We start from the raw sequence: 21,698 nt of genomic DNA, 5'->3' as shown, positions 1-21,698 counted from the left end.
CAGAGAGGCAGCTCAGAGTGAGACGATGGCGCGTGACTGAACGAACACACAGACGACCCTAATAACACGTCACCAACTGACAGTAACCAACACACCATGGGCTTTTATTTGATATGAACAAATTACATAACAGTTTACAAGTAGCCTAATGATCTTCATATTGGTCTACTATATAAAGTGTTAAACATCTTTTTATATGATACTCATAGCCTATGCTCTAGGTGCATTTTTAGTAAACTTCTTGAACATTTGTATATGGTAAAAAATACATTATGTTTTTCATGGACTAGTCTTTCATTTTATCAAAATGTTTACTGAAGCTTCTGAACTTCTTTCTGGTCCTCTTCCACAGTTGATGAAATTGTCTTTGGAGCCAATCTAATAAAACAAACAAAAAAAAAACACATAAATGATTTCAAGGTTTTCAAAATTGAAATTGGTTTGGTAACATTTTATTTTACAGTGTCCTTGTTGTTACATGCACTTACTATTAGTAATAACAGTAAATGATGCATAATTCACCCTAATTAAACTAACCCTAAACCAAACCCTATAGTACATATTGTTCATTAATATTACTCTGTAATTAAATGTATAATTACACTGTAACATACCATAGTCCTATATGAAACATTATTTGATATTATTTAATACAAAATAATGTATTTTCTTTTTTGCATTAGGCTATATTTAGATGCAGCAAACAAGTTCATCAAAGCATTATCATAATATGTGTCATGCTTGCACATTTAACTTAATGTTGCTCGAAACCAATCTGCCACACAAGCTAATGAAAGTCTTCCTACATGACATTAAGGAAAGGATTTTGCAATGATGCATTTATCAGAAAGGAAATTGTTTTGGATAATAGGACAGGTAATCAATGTCGCTTTGAGATGTCTGTACAGAGCAGAGCAGAGCAGAGCAGAGCAGAGCAGAGCAGAAAAGATCAGACAGATTTCAGATCAATAACTAAGCCTCAATATAAGCTTAAGTTGGTTTTCCAATAACCCTTCATCACTGGATCTGGAGATCAATTTTAGTAGGCTAGGAAGCCATATAATAATGAAAACATTAGAAACTGTCATTTTCCTCTCTCTTATAAGCTGACATACAATTCCCCCCTTTACCAGTTTACATGTTTAAATAATACTTTTGGGTGAGGGCCTATGTGATTTTCCCTTTTATAATTGGATGTGATTTACAGTAACAGCATCAGCAGCAAAACGGCTCCTCGTGTGCTGTCCGCAGCAGTAAATTACTATAAAGCACACAATTACTATTACTTTATTAAATACAGTAATACATTGCACTGCACAATCACCTTTAATTATAAAATGTATTGCGCTTGTATCACTAAGATGCAGTGAAAGATACAGTGAAAAATTAGTTGCTAGATGAAATCACAATTATCTCTGACAGAGAAAAGAAATAACATTTTGTAGAGGTACCTTTTTTCTACTGGGCCACCTTTTCTTGGTTTGTGTTGGTAGGAAATCATCTCCTTCTGTTGAATATACAGCAAATGTATTAATGCTGCATGCAATTAAAAACAAGGACCAATAAACATTTTTTTTTAAATGTTTTTTTGAGTTTTATGATGAATTTCTATAGATCCTTACAGAAAGCATTCTGTGTTTTATATATAAAAATATATGTATACACACACACACACACACACACACACACACACACACACACACACACACACACACACACACACACACACACACACACACACACACACACACACACACACACACACACACACACACACACACACACACACACACACACATATATAACATAACATAACATAATTTAGTATGATTTTGTCATGGAGAAAATTTTGTCCCCATGACATCAAAGTTTGTTTGATCAAAAATTATGAAAATTTAAGGTTGCACTTTATTTTACAGTACGTGCATTTTGTAGTTACCTAAGAAAGTACTGGTAATCGGGTTATGGTTACGTTTAGGGGTAGGTTCAGGGTTAGTACCTAGTTATTACACAGTTATTGTAATAAGTACATAGTATGTACACAGTGAACCGGAATGTAAAATAAAGTACAACCAAATTTAAAAATATTATTACAAATTAAAACCAATGAAAAAAAAAAAAAAAAAAAAAAAATTGGATTAATAAAATCTTATTAAAAAAATCTTTTTAACATGACAGATGTCTTTTTCACTTTTGATTGATTTGATATTACTGGGATATTGGCTGTTTATTAGTACTTATAAAGCACATATTGATGCCTTATTCTGCATGACCTTATTCTACATCCCTTAATCCTACCCAATACCTAAATTTTACATCTTACTAACTATTAATAAGCAGTGAACTAGCCGTTTATTGAGGTAAAAGTTGTAGTTAATAGTGAATATGTGTTCCCCATACTAAAGTGTTAATGTTTACTCTTTTGGGGGCTGGGATGTGATCTTATCCATCTCAGTTTTAGCTGTTTAATGTACAGTTTTCAAGTTTAAAAGTTAATACATACAGGGGTTGGACAATGAAACTGAAAAACACCTAGTTTTAGACCACAATCATTTATTAGTATTGCAGAGTGCCTCCTTTTGCATCCAACAGCATCAATTCGTCTTGGGAATGACAGATACATATCCTTCACAGTGACCAGAGTAATTTTGAGCCATTCTTTTTTTAGAACAGTGGCCAGGTCACTGTGATGCTGGTGGAGGAAAAAGTTTTCTGACTTGCTCCTCTAAAATACACCAAATTGTAGCTCCAAAATATTTCGAGCCAGATTTACTAAACATGGCAAATTAGCGTGAGAGCCAAATTGTACAAAAAAAAATCAGCACTATTGACGACACGCAAATTAAAAAACACAGACGCAGACAGATTTTTTCCCGGCCTTTTTTTGGCCAGTAAATAATGGGCCAAATACCAGTAAATTGTTGAGTGCAAACCTTAGTAAATCACCTTGCATGATTCATTTCCCTTCCATAAATTTTGTGTCTGAAAGGGAAACTCCAACAAATGTATATGCAATAAGGTCAGCTGAAAAAATAACTCAATCCATGGCTTTTAGGGCTAATTTTTCTCTGCATTACTTTAGTAAATCCTGACAGTAGTTTTTTAACGCCAAAAGAGGGTAAATCTGGCCCTTAGATCTGGTGACTGTGCAGACCATGGGAGATGTTCAATTTCACATTCATGTTCATCAAACTATTCTGTCACATGTCCTGCTATTTGTATTGGTGCATTTTGCTGATACACGACACCCTCTTCAGGGTACAATGTTAGGTGCACATGGTCCTCCAGAATGGTTCGGTAATCCTTGGCAGTGACCATCAAGCACAGTAGGGCATGCATTGATATTGCATCCCAAACCATCACTGATCCACCCCTGTGCTTCACTCTGGGCACGCAACAGTGTTAAGCCTCTTTGGGGCTTCTCCACAACTCCCACGGATGTGGGAAAGACACTAAAGATGGACACATCAGAGAACAATACATGTTTCACATTGTCCACAGCCCAAGATTTTCACTGTTGGCACCATTGAAACCGACATTTGGCATTGGCACAAGTGACCAAAGGTTTGTCTATAGCAGCCTGACCATGAATATTGACTCTGTTGAGCTCCCAACAAACAGTTTTGGTGGAAACAGGAGAATCGAGGTGCACATTTAATTCTGCAGTGAGTTGGGCAGCTGTGGTTTAATGTTTTTTTTTTGGGATACAATCCAGGTTAGTTCTCAGACATCCTTTTCAGACAGCTTCTTCTTGTGTCGACAGTTACTCCTGTTGGATGTGGTTTGTCTTCTATGTGTAGCTCTTGATACACCACAAAGACTTGCTGTCCTGGTCACAGATTAGCCAGCGAGATGCGCACCAACAATTTGAACTCTTTTGAACTTTGATATGTCTCCCGTTATGTTGTGTGGAATATGATACGCATATTATTTATGATACACATATATAGGCGTAAAACCTCCGAAACTATTGGCCAGTGTTTCAGTTTCATTTTGTTCAATCCCTGTACATACATACATACATACATACATACATACATACATATAGTATACGCTATGGCCTTTCTAAAAACAACTGACTTCAGTTCAACTTGTTTTAGCAAACTGGGTGTGTAAGGTACTCAGCAGGAGCTGGATAAAGCACCACTACCCCATAATCATCAGGCTGCTCCCCAGAGAGACATCAAAGTCTTGAGGAAGCCCACCCCCTCCTTTACTCTCCTCCTCTATAGGGGAGGATGCCCTAAGAAATGCTGAGGCTCTAGGGAAAAAGTGCTGAGGAAGGGAGAGAGAGCACTCTAATGAATGGGAGAGAAATAAAACACTTGGCTGTCTGAGGAACCCTGTCCTGCAGCATCCAAATATGCAATGGCTGTGTTAGCAGAAGACCCGAGATGAGGTTAAGGCTGATCCAAACTGAACCGAGAGACCTGAGCGGATGTTTTAATCTAATGGGGCCAAGTACTTTATTATTCTTACCTTAATTCGTTCATCCCTCTGGTTTTTCAGAAGGGCAATAATCTGGTCTCGTCTCTTGGCCTAACACAAATACGAAATATGAATCAGAATCAGAATAAGATTTATTGCCAAGTATGTTTACACACAGGGAATTTGTCTTGATGGCAGAAGAATATTCCAGTGTACACTGCATAACAGTTATTGATCAACACCTACATTGATGCCCATCCGTAAAAGATGGTCCATCGTGATACATATGATTTTGTTGAGTATAACAGCACTGCTGAAGTATATTCAAGCTGACAGCTGCACTTACTAAACAAGCCTCATAATTTTGATTTAACGCCCATAGTTTCTGGCTGCACTTAATGTCATTTCATTAAATCCATTATATGCTTGTACACTGTAATTTGTCAAGCCAATGTCACTTTATGGCAGGTTAATCAGTTATAGTAATGTAATGTAATGTCTTTGTTGATTATTATCAACCAATGTAAGCATCTGTCATATTGCAATCGGCTAAAACTTTCGTGGAAAATTTTCCACGTTAAAGTAAACACTACAATCAGCATAATGATTGAAGTGTTAATGTATATATCTACATAAATTACTTTGAAGAATTTTTGAATTCAGCCTCAAATGCTTCTTTGACAGTGCGAAGCCAGATTTTATTAAAACCTCCAATGTATAACCCTCTGATGAGGGATGGGAATGAGGTTAATTAGCTAAGAGTAATCTCATAAAATGGATCTGTCCTCCAGAGGGCCATCCATCTTGGAGTTTCCAGGTTGATTACTCACAGCGTGAATGCAGACATTATAGAGAGGGCACTGCCCACTGAACTGTTCTACATGCTATCTTCAGATGTAAGGAGATGAATGACTGACCAAATTGTGAAGAACACATTAAACACCAATTTATAAAGACACATGGTAGAGATGGTAAAAATGATTCTATTATAGACGGTCACAAGTAATTACTTACTCCGACTTTACATTGAAGCTTAAGATCATGCTGGAAAACATGATCATCAGGTTTTAAATACCCCCTGTGGTGAAAATCTAGTTTTTAATGCTGTTTATGTGTTTATGTGGTGTTTTCAATATGCTTTAAAGGGTTAGTTCACCCAAAAATTAACATTCTGTCATTAATTACTTACCCTCATGTCGTTCGACACCCGTAAGACCTTCGTTCATCTTCGGAACACAAATGAAGATATTTTAGTTGAAATCTGATGGCTCTGAAAGGCCTCCATTGGCACAATGCACGGTACACTCTCAAGACCCTTAAAAGGTACTAAAGACGTTGTTACAAAGTCCATCTCACTACAGTGGTTCTACAATAACTTTATGGAGTGACGAGAATAGTTTTTGTGCGCAAAAAACCCCTAAATAACGACTTATATAGTGATGACGATTTCAAAACACGGCATCATGAAGCTTCGAAGCGTTATGAATCAATGAGTCGATTCAGCAGTTTGGATCGCCAAAATTCAGCAGTTTGGCGGTTTGACACGCGATCCGAATCATGATTCGACTCACTGATTCATAACGCTTCGAAGCTTCATGATGCCGTGTTTTGAAATCGTCATCACTATATAAGTCGTTATTTAGGGTTTTTTTGCGCACAAAAACTATTCTCGTGGAGGCCTTTCAGAGCCATAAGATTTCAACTAAAATATCTTAATTTCTGTTCTGAAGATGAACGGAGGTCTTACGGGTGTCGAACGACATGAGGGTAAGTAATTAATGACAGAATTTTCATTTTTGGGTGAACTAACCCTTTAAGACAAAACATGTGCAAATTCATAAGTCAACACCATCACTGAGTATTTTCTCCTTAAAACGGCAGTGGAAAAAAAAGAGTTTGAAATCGATGGTGCCTCTTACATCACAAACTACCTTGTAACCAATCACATCAATGTGCGGGCAGGTTTTAGCATATCATTACTATGCTGCGAAGCATGGGAGTCTCAAGAGAATCCAGATTATCCCAGTATATTTTTCTGTTAATATGAAAAATCGGGTACATTTAGCAATATAGCGGGTGAATTATGTATATGATGCATATTACGATGTTATGATGAACTATATAGATTTAGCTTAGTTCATAGTTGAATTTTTATTGTCATTCCTCTGAGTATTTACATACACAGAAACAAATTGCAGTTCCTCACTATCGTATTGCAGTGCATTAAAAGATACGTACAAAAATACATTAAGTCAGAAAAAATGTTATCTGATACACCAACTTTCCTCTCATACAGTGTAGCAACCATGCTTCAACTAACATATATATCAAAAATATTTACACTGAACAAAATTATAAACACAACACTTTTGTTTTTGCCCCCATTTTTCATGAGCTAAACTTAAAGATCTAAGACATTTTCTATGTACACAAAAAGCCTATTTCTCACAAATATTGTTCACAATTGTGCCGAGATAATCCATCTACCTCACAGGTGTGGCGGGAGCGTGCAATTGGCATGCTGACTGCAGGAATGTCCACCAGAGCTGCTTCCCGTGAATTTAATGTTCCCTTCTTATGGAACTTATGGTAGAGCCGTCTCCAAAGGCGTTTCAGAGAATTTGGCAGTATATCCAACCGGCCTCACAACCGCAGACCATGTGTAACCACACCAACCTAGGACTTCAACATTCACATCTTCACCTCCAAGATCATCTGAGACCAGCCACCCGGACAGCTGCTGTAACAATCGGTTTGCATAACCAAAGAATTTCTGCACAAACTGTCTCAGGGATGCTCATCTGCATGCTCGTCGACCTGACTGCAGTTCCGACTTGAGAGGGCAAATGCTCACATTTGATGGCGTCTGGCACTTTGGAGAGGTGTTCTCTTCACGGATGAATCCCGGTTTTCACTGTACAGGGCAGATGGCAGACAGCGTGTATAGCGTCGTGTGGGTGAGAGGTTTGCTGATGTCAACATTTTGGATCGAGTGGCCCATGGTGGTGGTGGGCTTATGGTATGGGCAGGCGTATATTATGGACAACGAACAGGTGCATTTTATTGATGGCATTTTGAATGCACAGAGATATGTGACGAGATCCTGAGGCTCATTGTTGTGCCATTCATCCACGTTCCCTAGTTCCTAATTGAACCAAGGCCTAATCCTGGCTTAATCTACGTACATAGGGTTTAGAATAAAACAGTATTAGGCCTAAATTTAATTAGGATATTTAAGTAGCTATTATGAATGTTCCTTAGGAAAACATATTACTGGTGTTCAACTTGAGACAAAACAATGGCACTAACATATTTTAAGATATGCCAGTGCAAGTTTCTTTCAGTTAAAAACAGCTCAAATGTATTTTAGTCTGGGACTAGTTTTAAGCCATGTCTGTGAAAACAGGGGTAACTGTTTTTGTTGTTGGGTCGTCATTCAGTGGAGGTCACAAGAGATAAACATTAAAACTTTTGTTCTATGGGACATAACGTCAGCTCGTATGCAGAGTGATTAATTAATCATTGATCAATCATTAATTAATCTGTTAATTAGTAGATTTGCCCCAATAATGAGTTAACGAGTCATCCAGGTGGCCATCCAAATAGTTTTCTGTTTGGCTTTAAAAGTTTGCCTGGTTTAGATTTAGACTAAAACTTTAGTTTGCCTGGTTAGATTGGCTTTCTTAGTGGCTCAGTTTGTGTTATAGAATGGGTTTGATTAAAGTTACTGTTTTGCTGGTTCTTTATCAGCAATTGGCATGGCATGGTAAGTTTATTTAAAAATGTTTTGCTTGTAGTGAGATTACTTGTTTTTTATGTCAATGTATTTTTTAGTATTCAGCTCTGCAGTTAAAGATGGATCCTTAGATTTCTCCTGGAGTGGTGTTAAAGAAAAAGGTTTGTACCTTTTTTCTGTATTTAATCTAACATGTTCCTGTACTAAAGACATCAGTTTACCTATTTACATTGTCAGAGAAAGTTATTATAATTTTTTTGCTAATAAATCTACTAATCAAGTCTGTAACTAGTTCTAACTCTGTTCACCTGCAAAGGCACTTTCAGCCACGGCAACACTGAGGGATCCGGTTCTATCGACACCAACATCAGCCAAGATGATTCTGAGGGATCCGGTTCTGTCAATGCCACCTCCATCCAGGATGATGCTGAGGGATCCGGTTCTGTCAACTCCACCTCCATCCAGGATGATGCTGAGGGATCCGGTTCTGTCAACTCCACCTCCATCCAGGATGATGCTGAGGGGTCCGGTTCTGTCAACTCCACCTCCATCCAGGATGATGCTGAGGGGTCCGGTTCTGTCAATGCCACCTCAATCCAGGATGATGCTGAGGGGTCCGGTTCTGTCAATGCCACCTCCATCCAGGATGATGCTGAGGGGTCCGGTTCTGTCAACTCCACCTCCATCCAGGATGATGCTGAGGGGTCCGGTTCTGTCAATGCCACCTCAATCCAGGATGATGCTGAGGGGTCCGGTTCTGTCAACTCCACCTCCATCCAGGATGATGCTGAGGGGTCCGGTTCTGTCAACTCCACCTCCATCCAGGATGATGCGGAGGGGTCTGGTTCTGTCAATGCCACCTCCATCCAGGATGATGCTGAGGGGTCCGGTTCTGTCAACTCTACCTCCATCCAGGATGATGCTGAGGGGTCCGGTTCTGTCAATGCCACCTCCATCCAGGATGATGCTGAGGGGTCCGGTTCTGTCAATGCCACTTCCATCCAGGATGATGCTGAGGGGTCCGGTTCTGTCAACGCCACCTCCATCCAGGAGGATGCTGAGGGGTCCGGTTCTGTCAACGCCACCTCCATCCAGGAGGATGCTGAGGGGTCCGGTTCTGTCAACGCCACCTCCATCCAGGAGGATGCTGAGGGGTCCGGTTCTGTCAACGCCACCTCCATCCAGGAGGATGCTGAGGGGTCCGGTTCTGTCAATGCCACCTCCATCCAGGAGGATGCTGAGAGGTCCGGTTCTGTCAATGCCACCTCCATCCAGGATGATGCCGAGGGGTCTGGTTCTGTCAATGCCACCTCCATCCAGGATGATGCTGAGGGGTCTGGTTCTGTCAATACCACCTCCATCCAGGATGATGCTGAGGGGTCCGGTTTTGTCAACGCCACCTCCATCCAGGATGATGCTGAGGGGTCCGGTTCTGTTTTGGCCCCTGTCTAGTTAACTTAATGAGTCAAGATTCTGTGTAGCAAAATAAAATAGTTTTTTATTAACTCCATCTTGCTTTTTCGATTTGCTAAGACTTTACTGCCACTTAGATTAGTTTGTTATGGCTTTGTGTGGATAATAGGAGGCCTTTCTTTTGAGGTCAGGTTTTGCCTATCAAGTGTTCAGTGAAATTTAATTAAACTAAATGTGCTAATTACACATTGAAATAACTGTAAAAGGTGTACAAATGCTATAAAATCATGAATATAAATAATTATGAATCCTGTTGGGAAAACAGTGCACATTTAATCTATTATAACTTCTGTTGGTTTGGTCATTTGGCTGTTTCCTTATAAAGGTCCAGAAATTCTTTATTTAAAAAAATAAATATAAAATTATGGTTTATTTGTCAAGTTTTTTTTGCCAGGCGGCTTTAAAAAAAAAAAAATTGTCATTACGTTGCTGTCTTGCCACCAGCCAATCGCTGCATTGCTGATCGTGGTTTTGAGGATTGATACATCTGCCCTCTTCAGGGAACACATGAACGGGCAGTAATCTCATAACTTAATCCAGATATTTTAATCCAATACGCAAATTCGTTTGAAGAACCAAATAAGCCAGAGATCAGTTATCGCGATTAAAAGATCTGGGATCTGTTAAATCATCTCAGCTGTATGCGAGGTACGAAGAATGGACCCCCAGCCCCAGTGGCTTTAGGGAAACTGTGCACAATGGGCAGTATGCATTTAAAGGAGGTAAATATAAATGTGTCAAGTTGTTTGAATGCGCCACATTAACTGCAGCAGTTTGTGCCCATTTTTTTTTTTACCTCGAACCACAAAAGCCACATCCATTAGATCACTTATATTCAGATGAATTTCATATGTCAGTTTCAAATGAGTGTTAAGTTGAAATTTGCACAAAAAAAGTCCTGAAGTATCGCTTAAATTCTGTTAACTGCTAAATTCTGACCATTAGGTAGGTTGTTATTAAGTAAATAACTTCTAAGAAGCCTAGAGCAGAAGCAGTTCTATGTCTTTGGATGTTTTCAAGACAACATATTCTACTTGTCTAAATGAATCGATGAGTAAACAGCACCACAAAAGAATTTTTTTTAAAAATCATGCAGTGACACATGACATTGCATTAACACTTCCTGATGTCCATCTATGAAAATGAAAATGAGTTGTTTCTAGCAAAACTTTCAAAGGTCATTAAAATGGTATTGAGGAGTACAGGTCCATGGGGACATATGAGTCATATCAATTAACTAACACTAGCCAATGCAGCCACCTTCAGCCAGGACGATGTTGAGGGGTCCGGTTCTGTCAATGCAAACTTCAGCCAGGACGATGCTGAGGGGTCCGGATACGAAAACTTTTAAGTTCTGTCTTCTTTATTTGGTGCTTTTTCACCAGTTGATGTGGAACAATACAGTATTGCCCAGATTCATAGACAAATCTTAATAATAAAAACTCCACTGACGTAAGTTGTTCAAAGCGTTTCTAAGGTTACTGATTTTTAGAAGGTAGCTGTCTGACTCTGAGATGGTGAGCGGGAACATGGTTTGCGTAACATTAGCAACACATTATTAGTTGTTTGATAACGTCCGTCCATCCATCCATCCATCCATCCATCCATCCATCCATCCATCATCTTCCGCTTATCCGGGGCCGGGTTGCGGAGGCAACAGTCTAAGCAGAGACGCCCAGACTTCCCTCTCCCTAGCCACTTCCTCCAGCTCTTCCAGGGGAACCCAGAGGTGTTCCCAGGCCAGCCGGGAGACATAATCCCTCCAGCGTGTCCTAGGTCTTCCCCGGGGTCTCCTCCAGGTGGGACGTGGCCGGAATTCCTCCCTGGGAAGGCGTCCAGGAGGCATCCGAAATAGATACCCGAGCCACCTCAGCTGGCTCCTTTCGATGTGGAGGAGCAACGGCTCAACTCTGAGCTCCTCCCGAGTGACCGAGTTTCTCACCCTATCTCTAAGGGACTGCCATCCACCCTACGGAGAAAGCTCATTTCGGCCGCCTGTATCCGGGATCTTGTCCTTTCGGTCATGACCCACAGCTCATGACCATAGGTGAGAGTAGGAACGTATATTGACCGGTAAATCGAGAGCTTTGCCTTACAGCTCAGCTCCTTCTTCACCACGACAGACTGGTACATCGACCACATTACTGCAGAAGCTGCACCGATCCATCTGTCAATCTCCCGTTCCATCCTTCCCTCACTCGTGAACAAGATCCCAAGATACCTGAACTCCTCCACTTGAGGCAGGAACTCTCCACCAACCTGAAGTGGGCAATCCACCCTTTTCCGACTGAGAACCATGGCCTCGGACTTGGAGGTGCTGATTCTCATCCCAGCCGCTTCACACTCGGCTGCAAACCGTCCCAGTGCACGCTGAAGGCCCTGGACTGAGGAGGCCAACAGGACAACATCATCCGCAAAAAGCAGCGACAAAATCGCATGGTCCCCAAACTGGACACTCTCTGGTCCTTGGCTGCGGCTAGAAATTCCGTCCATAAAAATTATGAACAGAACCGGTGACAAAGGGCAGCCCTGCCGGAGTCCAACATGCACCGGGAACAGGTCCGACTTACTGCCGGCAATGCGAACCAAGCTCCTGCTCTGGTCGTACAGGGACCGAACAGCCCTAAGCAGGGGGCTCCGGACCCCATACTCCCAGAGCACCCTCCACAGGATGCCACGAGCAACACAGTCGAATGCCTTCTCCAAATCCACAAAACACATGTGGACTGGTTGGGCAAACTCCCATGAACCCTCCAGCACCCTGGAAAGGGTATAGAGCTGGTCCAGTGTCCCATGACCGGGACTAAAACCACACTGTTCCTCCTGAATCGGATGTTCCACTATCAGCCGAATTCTCCTCTCCAGTACCCTGGCATAGACTTTCCCGGGGAGGCTGAGAAGTGTGATCCCCCTGTAGTTGGAACACACTCTCTGGTCCCCCTTCTTGAAAAGAGGGACCACCACCCCGGTCTGCCAGTCCAGAGGTACTGTCCCCAATCGCCATGCAATGTTGCAGAGGTGTGTCAGCCAAGACAGCCCCACAACATACAGAGACTTGAGGTACTCAGGGCGGATCTCATCCACCCCTGGTGCCTTGCCACCGAGGAGCTTTTTAACTACCTCAATGACTTCAGCCCGGGTGATGGACCAGTCCACCTCCGAGCCCTCAGCCACTGCTTCCTCAATGGAACACATGTCAACAGCTGCCCATCTCCACTGTAAACAGTGTTGGTAGGGCACTGCTTCCCCCTCCTGAGGCGTCGAACGGTTTGCCAGAATCTCTTTAAGGCCAACCGATAGTCTTTCTCCATGGCTTCACCGAACTCCTCCCAGGCCCGATTTTTTTGCCTCCACGACTACCCGGGCTGCAGTCCGCTTGGCCTGCCGGTACCTGTCAGCTGCCTCCGGAGTCCCACAAGCCAGCCAGGCCCGATAGGACTCCTTCTTCAGCTTGACGGCATCCCTTACTTCCGGTGTCCACCACCGGGTTCGGGGATTGCCGCCTCGACAGGCACCGGAGACCTTACGGCCACAGCTCCGAGCGGCCGCATCGACAATGGAGGTGGAGAACATGGTCCACTCGGACTCAGTATCTCCAGACTCCATCGGGATCCGGTCGAAGCTCCGCCTGAGGTGGGAGTGGAAGATCTCTCTGACAGGGGGCTTAGCCAAATGTTCCCAACAGACCCTCACAGTACGTTTGGGTCTGCTCACCACCTGCAGGAGGGATCGTAAGGGACCGGTGCATAGTGGATCGGGTGACAGTCGAAGGCGAGGCCCCGACGACCTGATCTCTGGACACAGAATCTGGCTGTAGGAACGTGGAATGTTTAATAACGTAGTCAAGCAAAAGGCTAATCTTATTAATTAACGTTATGTGTCTGATGTTGCAGAGAGCGATACATAAAACTCATTACCATTCTGTATAATTAAAAGTCTTCCACTTCTTTTGAAACAGTTTCTGGTTCAAACATTTATGATTGAATTAAACCAGTATTTCAAATTGCTATTGTTTAGCGTTTACTACGTTAAAATTTACAGAGTGGATCTCTGAGCCGGTGTGAGTGAGTGGAGGCGGGGATAATTTGCATATTCATGGTTCTGTGTATACTAAATGAAGAAAGGGTGTAGAGTTACATTCAAGGTTTTTTAAGGCATGAATAACTTTTTTCACACAGAAAAACTTTTAAATATATAATTTTTTGTGATCAAAAATTTGTTTTAAGGGATACAATTATTGACTTGGGGGACTTTAAGCAAACTTGTGAAGTTAATACCAACCTGATCTTGTTGAACAAAACTACTTTGTACGTTGGACATTTCATATAAATTTGTACAATGTGAATCGTAGGAAAACTTATTTTTAGACAAAAAGTAAGCATGCAGATCTATTCTCCCCTGACACGTAAGCAGATCATACAAAAATGTATGAGATTCTATGAATTCATATGAATTAGCCACCAATTTGCTATAACATAAAAATGATTTTTTACGAATTGCCATGAGATTGTGTTGGTCCACGCAGTTTGAGTCATGCTTTCATTAAGGGGGAATATACAAAAAATTTAAAAATTAGTTTTTTTTTTTTTTTTCAATTCAACTTTTTATACTGATAATATAATTTTCAATGAAAAAATAAGATAAGAACAAAAATTAATTGGACCACTTTTTGTAAATTTTAACTACCATTGAAGAACTGAAAATGTCTCTTCAATTTCAGCTTTGTGTCATTGTAATGATCTACGCCTATGAATAAATATTGAAAATGGAAATTTTGCATAACCACATAATATGACCACAGTTTAAAAAGTTATTTAGTCTGTAAAGCAAAACGACAAGTTCCTTGTCCCAGCAGTGCCCCACAAAAGGGACAAATCAATGCTTCCTTATTCTTACGCAGATGAATTGATCTGCAAGACCAATGATTTCCTGCTAATCCGATTAGTAGATGTGGTTAGTGCAGTGTTGGGAGAGAAAGTAGCTATGTAGAGAGATTCATCACTGCACAAATGTAGGGCTTAAGAGCATCTAAGAAGGCTCTTAAGGATTCTGCCAGCTGGATAGCATTACAACTGACTCCTCTGCGAGAAATTTTACACGAGTCAGACAGCGATGGAAACCTTTAAATTAAATCTGCAAATTTATCGGATACCTCTGTTTGAAAGCATGCTGAAAGTGCACAATCAATCAGCATAATAACCGCCTGGTAATATGAAGCACAACATAACAGGTGCTTCAACAGCGTAAATGGTGCAAGGATGCATTACTGTACACATCAAAATTTAGGATTAGGGGTGTATTCAAATTCCTAGCACAAGCTTGTTGCATCTAGTCCACACACAATTACATGTGTATTTTCAACAAACTGAAGTATGCCACATACAGGATATTAAAAGTGTACACATCCCTGTTAAAACAGTTTTTATGATGTAAACTATAACAGACCATAAACATCACAGCTCTCACAGGGGCTTGAGAAGGCATATCTAAACTAGTGTTGTCACGATACCAAAATTATGACTTTGATACGATACCAGACTAAAATACCTTAATGGTAAATGGACTGCATTTATATAGCACTTTCAACAGACCCATGGCCATCCACATTCACCCATTCATACACCGACGGCGGTGTCAGCCATTCAAGGCGCCATCCAGCTCATCGGGAGCAGCTGGGGTTAGGTGTCTTGCTCATGGACACCTCTACACTTGGTGAGGTGGAACCGGGGATTGAACCACCAACCTTCCAGTTTGTAGACAACCTACATGAACCACTGAGCCACTGCCGCCCTGAATCGATACTGATACTGAATCGATACCACGGCAAAAAACAGTAAAATGAATAATATGACAGAACTTACTATTCATTGTTTTATAAATGTATTTAACTAAAAAAACTACATGTATGTAAAAAAAATGAAAAACTCACTTGGCCAGCATAATCCTGCCCTGTTTTTTGACCATTCCCTCCTCTTTATTTAAAAATAATAATATAATAATAATAATAACAATGCCAGTGTGAACATCCTTACAGAGATGTCTGCAACAATCACAATATTATCAGTCATGTTAACACTAACCTTTCACTATTCTGAACAGGTTGGGATGACCAAAATCTTATTTCATGACAGTAATAGTTTCATGAGTATTTTAATATTTTTTAAATGTAATTTTATAATTACAATATACCTAGATATTTCTTTTTATTTGATCTTTGTTTTTAAAAAGTAAGCAAAAATGTACATTACAAACAATATGACAAAAAAAGTGCTTTATTTTCAGCTACAGTTCTATTTAACAGTAGCATTAAAGAAAAAAATGAAATAATCAAATGTAAAAAAAAATGCAAATAAAACAACTGCATAGTCTTCACTCTATAAATTAACTATACACTGATTCTTAATAAATATATTAAAGTTATTCAGTCAAGCACAAGGCGGTTTACTATTTTCTGGTAACACTTTACAATAAGGTAGTATTAGTTAACATTAGTTAATGCATTAGTTAACATGAACTAACCATGAACAACACCTCTGTTCAGCATTGGTTAATCTTTGTTAATGTTAGTTAATAAAAATACAGCTATTCGTGGTTCGTTCATGTTAGTTCACAGTGCATTAACTAATGTTAACAAGATTTTAATAATGCATTAGTAAATGTTGAAATGAACATTAACAAAGATAATGCTTTATAAGTGCAGTTCATTATTAGTTCATGTTAACTAATGTAGTCGGTAACACTTTAGAATAACAGTCAGTCATTAATAGGTAACTATGCAGGTACTAATGAGTAGTACTACATTAACGCTTCAGCTACTACTATTAACTAATATAGAAACAAGCTTAACTAATCAGTTAGTAATATCAAATTTAGGACTAAGATAGTTCCTTATTAGGTAATCAATAATTACTGAATGGGTGTGGCATCACTAAGAACTAATAGGTAACTATGACAAATTATGAAGAATTATTCATATTTACTAATCACAACCTTAACGTGTCTGAGATGTGAGAAATTGTCTTTTTTTACTCTCAATGTGGTCATAAAATTACCTAGTCACTCTTCAAGGACTACTAGTGATCTGGACCATTATTTTAAAGTGAAAAACCATCTTTTTCACTTTAAAATAATGGTCCAGATCACTAGTAGTTCCTGCATAGTAGGTAACCCTTGAGTAACTAGTGATGCATTTTATGAATGTGTAAAAAAGATGATTGATTACGTCTCATACACAAACAATAATGTTCTTTATAATTTGTCAGTTAGTTCTCCTTCAGTAAGTATTGATTACTTAACAAGGTACTATCTCCTAAATTCGATATTACTTGCTGATTAGTTAAGCTTGTTTCTATATTAGTTAATAGTAGTAGCTGAGGTGTTAATGTAGTACTACTCATTAGTCCTGCATTACTTCCTGCCTAGTTACCTATTAATGACGGGCCATTATTCTAAAGTGTTACCATGTAGTTAACTAATGAACCTTATTGTTGCTTGATTAACATTAATCACACAGAATATTATGCCCGGCCCTTTAAGAGCTGCACGGACCCAATACATTCTAAAGCTGCGTTCACACTGAACGTGAATAAAGTGATTTCCATGTTGATTTCCATGTTAAGTCAATGTAGTCTGGAGGTCCTGTGGTGCAGTTTCTATGTCGCGTTTAACGCGGTGCGATGGACGCAATTTCACCTCATTTGCGCGTCCAGTTCATGCGAAAGACGCGACTTGAGCGTCTTGCGCGAGTGATTTTATTTGGTGCTTTTTGTGCATTCACGCATTTGAAGCGAATTTGTGTCTGACGGCCGAGTTGAAAAATCTGAACTTATGGTGTCTGTTCGCACAACGTTAACCAATCAGGAGCCTACTAAACGGGGTAAGTGATGTGATAAACGGGGGCAAGTTCAGAACAGTGGCTGTGTTTAACGATTTGGCACTTAATCTGGACTGAAACACTGGAGGACCATGATGTATTATTGTATTGTTGCGGTGTGAACGCAGCATAACACATCCGATTTCTCACTCAGCTCTGTATATGTTTACTAATGACATATCCGACTGTGTTTACCTGAATACTCGTCAGGATGTGCGTTTCTACATATTTTTGACCATTCAAACCCAATAATCCAAGAAACTGACATCGTGATCGCATGCTGTCTGAGTGAAAGTGCGGCTGCGGGCTTCAGGTCAGAGTTCATGCATGCATTTCTGTTGCTTTCTTTGTCATGCGCTGCGCATATATATTTAACTCTTCTGCTTCATTGTTTAGTGAACGGTGGAAGCAGAGCTCTGCACACTCTGCTGACTCTCCTGACTCTGCTGTCACGCATCGATGCAAATTAAGAAATACTGCTGTTATTAGAGTACTGTCATTCTTAAAGTACCGGTACTAATAAAATTTCATATCGTACCATTTTTAATAACAGGGTATCGCGATACTTTTCTAGTACCGGTATATCGTGCAACACTAATCTAAACAGGTCAATGTAGGATACTTTAAATAAAAGATCCAACATATTAGGAATACTTTTAGCTGTGTTGCTGTTTGAATTGAAATAGGCAAATGCTTAAGAGTCTTGAATTTAATGAATTGAATCATCATTATTACAGTGATTATTATGTTTCTAGCATGTTATATGTTTGGCAACAGTTCTTCTAACCATAATTGATGGAGTGTGTAGATTTAAATTTTCTTAAACAACCATATAGGAAGACCCTGGAGTAGACTTTACAGAGTGTTTGGCTCTTGCATTGTAAATACAAGATCTTGACCAAATAACATCACAACTTTTAATTTACATCAAGAATTGCATAAAATGTTGGTCAAGATCTTGTTCTGACAACACAAGAGTCAAGCACTCTGTAAAGTATCCTCCAGCACATCCAAAAGACTGAATGAATTTAAGGTCTGGACTCAGAGCTGCCAATTCATGTGTGCAAATGATTATTCATGCTCCCTCCCAACCATTGTTTCACAATTTTAGTCTGATGAATCTTTACATTGTCATACTGGAATATGTCCATGATGTGTCTTTCTAAATTTGGGCATCTTGTTAAGAGACATGGTATCATGGATTTTAGAAAATACCAACAGATAAAAAATCAAATCCTGATGGCCTCTGCTAGAAATCTTATAATGGCCGTGGTTGAATCTTCCATCAGGACAACGATCCAAAACAAACATCAAAATCAACACAAAAATGTGTCACTGAGCACAAAATGAAGCTTCTGCCATGACCGTTCCAGTCCCCTGACCTGAACCCCATAGATTAGAAAATGAGTGGGCTGAACAGAAGAGAAGAACACCAACATGGAGCTGGGAATCTGAATGATCTGGAGAGATTCTGTATGGAGGAATGGTCTCTGATCTCTTGTCAGGTGTTCTCCAAACTCATCAGGCATTATAGGAGAAGACTCGGAGCGGTTATCTTTGGAAAAGGACATTGCAAAAAGTATTTAACAAAAGGGTGCCAATAATTATGGCCAACGTGTTTTATGAAACATTTATTTCATAATGTGATTTACCCCCTACTTTCAATTCTTTTACTTCAATGACGGTTAGATTTTTGCAATTTGTTTTAATTAAAGATCAAAAGGATAAACGATGCAGATTTATTTTTTACAGCCATCTTTGATCTTATTTACAAGGGATGTCAATAATTCTGACCACAACTGTATATATATATATATATATATATATATATATATATATATATATATATATATATATATATATATACACACATACATTTTTTTTTGACATATTTGCTGAGGGTAAAGAGGTTCGTAAGTTAGAATTCAGTAGAATAAAATAGCATTTTTCTTAAGTAATGTTAGGCTACTCAAAACAGTTTAATGAAGCTGGTTTGTTAACATGGAGTGCCTGTGAGACCTCACCATCTCCATGTACTTCTGTCTCTCCTCTTGCTTTTGCTTCAAATAAACATCCTGCTGGATTTCATCATCCCTCTCTAAGAAAAACAAACAGGCCAAACAGATTACATTTAACAATAATACAATACACTCATGCAATCAATATAGCTTACTATACTTACTTGACCATGACGCTTGCTTTGCATCATTTGTGGCTAAAAAATAAAATAACAGAAAATCATTCTTCTTTATCTTATATTATTTTAATTATTTTCATGCGCCACCACAAATTTGGAGCAGAATAGAGACTACAATTCGTTTACACAACAAAATATAGGCTACTTTTAAGTCCATAAACATTTCATCTAATGGTGCAATTAGAAAAAGCGCTGTTAGCACAACATTAAAGGTGTTTATGCGTTTCCCAGCTCATTCATACAAGTTTGCAATGCACTTTAAGACAATTTGCACGTCTAAAATTATGCCAAGCCTTTTTGACATTTTTCATTTTTTATATCAACAATTCAATCACCACTAGTGACAATGTTAATTTCTGATATGATATCATGAATGCGATTGTATAGGCTACAAGTAAGAAAGCCATTTTAGATAGGCTATCTGAAATTATATTGATAGGCTATCAGGAATTGCATTTTTGATAACAACAATTAAATTCTTGATATCAGAAATGCTAATTGTTGATATCAGGAATTGAATTGTTGATATCAAGAATTGAAATTGAATGGCAGCCTATGGTGACATTTCACTAGTGAAAATTTAATTGTTGATAACAAGAATTAGCATTTTAACTAGTGAAAATGTTATTGTTGATATCAAGAATTCATATCCTCTGAATGAACAAAAGTCAAACGGCTTGCCATACTAAAAGAGCCTACATTGAATGAACGTCTCACTTACTGTGCGGAGTCTTCGCAACTTTTAACCGCTGCCTGATGTCAGCAGAAACGAGACGAGACTCTATTGGAGGCTGAAGGGAAAGGGAGTTCCAGAAAACCTTCGCATACGCCACATCTTCTTGTGACGCTCCATCAAATACCGTGTAAAGTTGTTCGATTCCTGCAAGACTGTCTAAAACCTCTTCGTCTAGTTCTTCAGTCATAATAGTTAGCGAGCTTGCTGTTCTAGCCATAGGTAGTGAGAATGTGTTATTGTTGCCATGGTGACCAAACGCTCACTTGTAAACGGAAGTGCGGGAATTTCATAAGGAAAGAAGAGGGCGACGCTGCAAAATATGCATAAAGAGAATACCATTTTTAATGTAAATGACTTAATTGTAGAATGTAGAACGTAATGTATAATGTTTTGTAAATAAAATGTAGGGTGAAGTCAGCTAAAATGGACAATGTTTTGGTTACTTAATACCATCAAATAAGCTATGCACGAGATCTAATGATATTTTTTTTTTATAAATTAACATGGGTCTCTTAAATAGTCAAACCAAAAATTATTCAGACAACAGATATCATTTTTACTAGTGGGTCCAGGACACTTTAGTTCATTTAAGTGAGGATAGCAAAATAAAGTGACCTACCCAAAAATTCTTCATACAGTGGACTAAAGTTGATATAATTTTGGGACCAAAATTATTCAGAAACTTTGACCTGACCATGTTTTGGTTAAATGTTTTTCTTTAATTGCTAATGAGTCCTTTTATACCACAGACTGAACAAAATTAAGCATTGCTTGGTGATGGTTGATTATCTTGGGTATTATCTTGTTGTGTATAGGCTACTTAAATTTAACAGCTGACCACTGATTACTGACACTGTTTATCACAGTTCTTGTCATATTTTATTACCATTTTCTATAGCGAATATACTATGATAATGTGAGAAATGTTGAAGATGCATTTTTTTTTTGGTTTGACTATATATAGGCTATATATATTTTAAATGTGAAAAAGTATTGTTTTAAAATTATGATAGAGTATCAGCAGGTACCTCCTTGAGCCACAACATTCAGGTAAAATGGGCCAATATAAAAAGAGAACAACACAGGTAATTTCGGCGGAAATAATTGTATTTTTAACAAAAAATTGACACTATTGTCTTTAGTGTGCGATAGCAACAACAATACATTTCATTAAATAGAAAGTTGAACAAATATTTCATTATTAATGCTATTAAAAAGGATGTTGTATAGGTGTGTTTCTGTGCATTGGCGTCTT

The 21,698-nt window shown here is 39.0% G+C and overlaps 1 protein-coding gene across 1 annotated transcript; it reads right to left on the bottom strand.

Moving 5' to 3' along the window:
* Nucleotides 1-311: 311 nt before the first annotated feature.
* Nucleotides 312-20,630, bottom strand: hoatz (HOATZ cilia and flagella associated protein; the record flags this gene model as incomplete). The annotated part of the gene is made up of 6 exons (XM_079814759.1): nt 312-378; nt 1,452-1,507; nt 4,480-4,539; nt 19,535-19,608; nt 19,693-19,725; nt 20,429-20,630. The coding sequence occupies 6 exons, from the start codon at nt 20,628-20,630 to the stop codon at nt 312-314; spliced, it is 492 nt and encodes a 163-aa protein (XP_079670885.1).
* Nucleotides 20,631-21,698: the final 1,068 nt, after the last annotated feature.

The sequence above is a fragment of the Gobio gobio genome (genome assembly GCF_949357685.1).
Source record: "Gobio gobio genome assembly, chromosome: 4".
In the NCBI taxonomy this organism is placed as follows: Eukaryota; Metazoa; Chordata; class Actinopteri; order Cypriniformes; family Gobionidae; genus Gobio; species Gobio gobio.
Note: the sequence above shows the minus strand (reverse complement) of the source record. Positions and strands in the feature narration are given on the sequence as shown.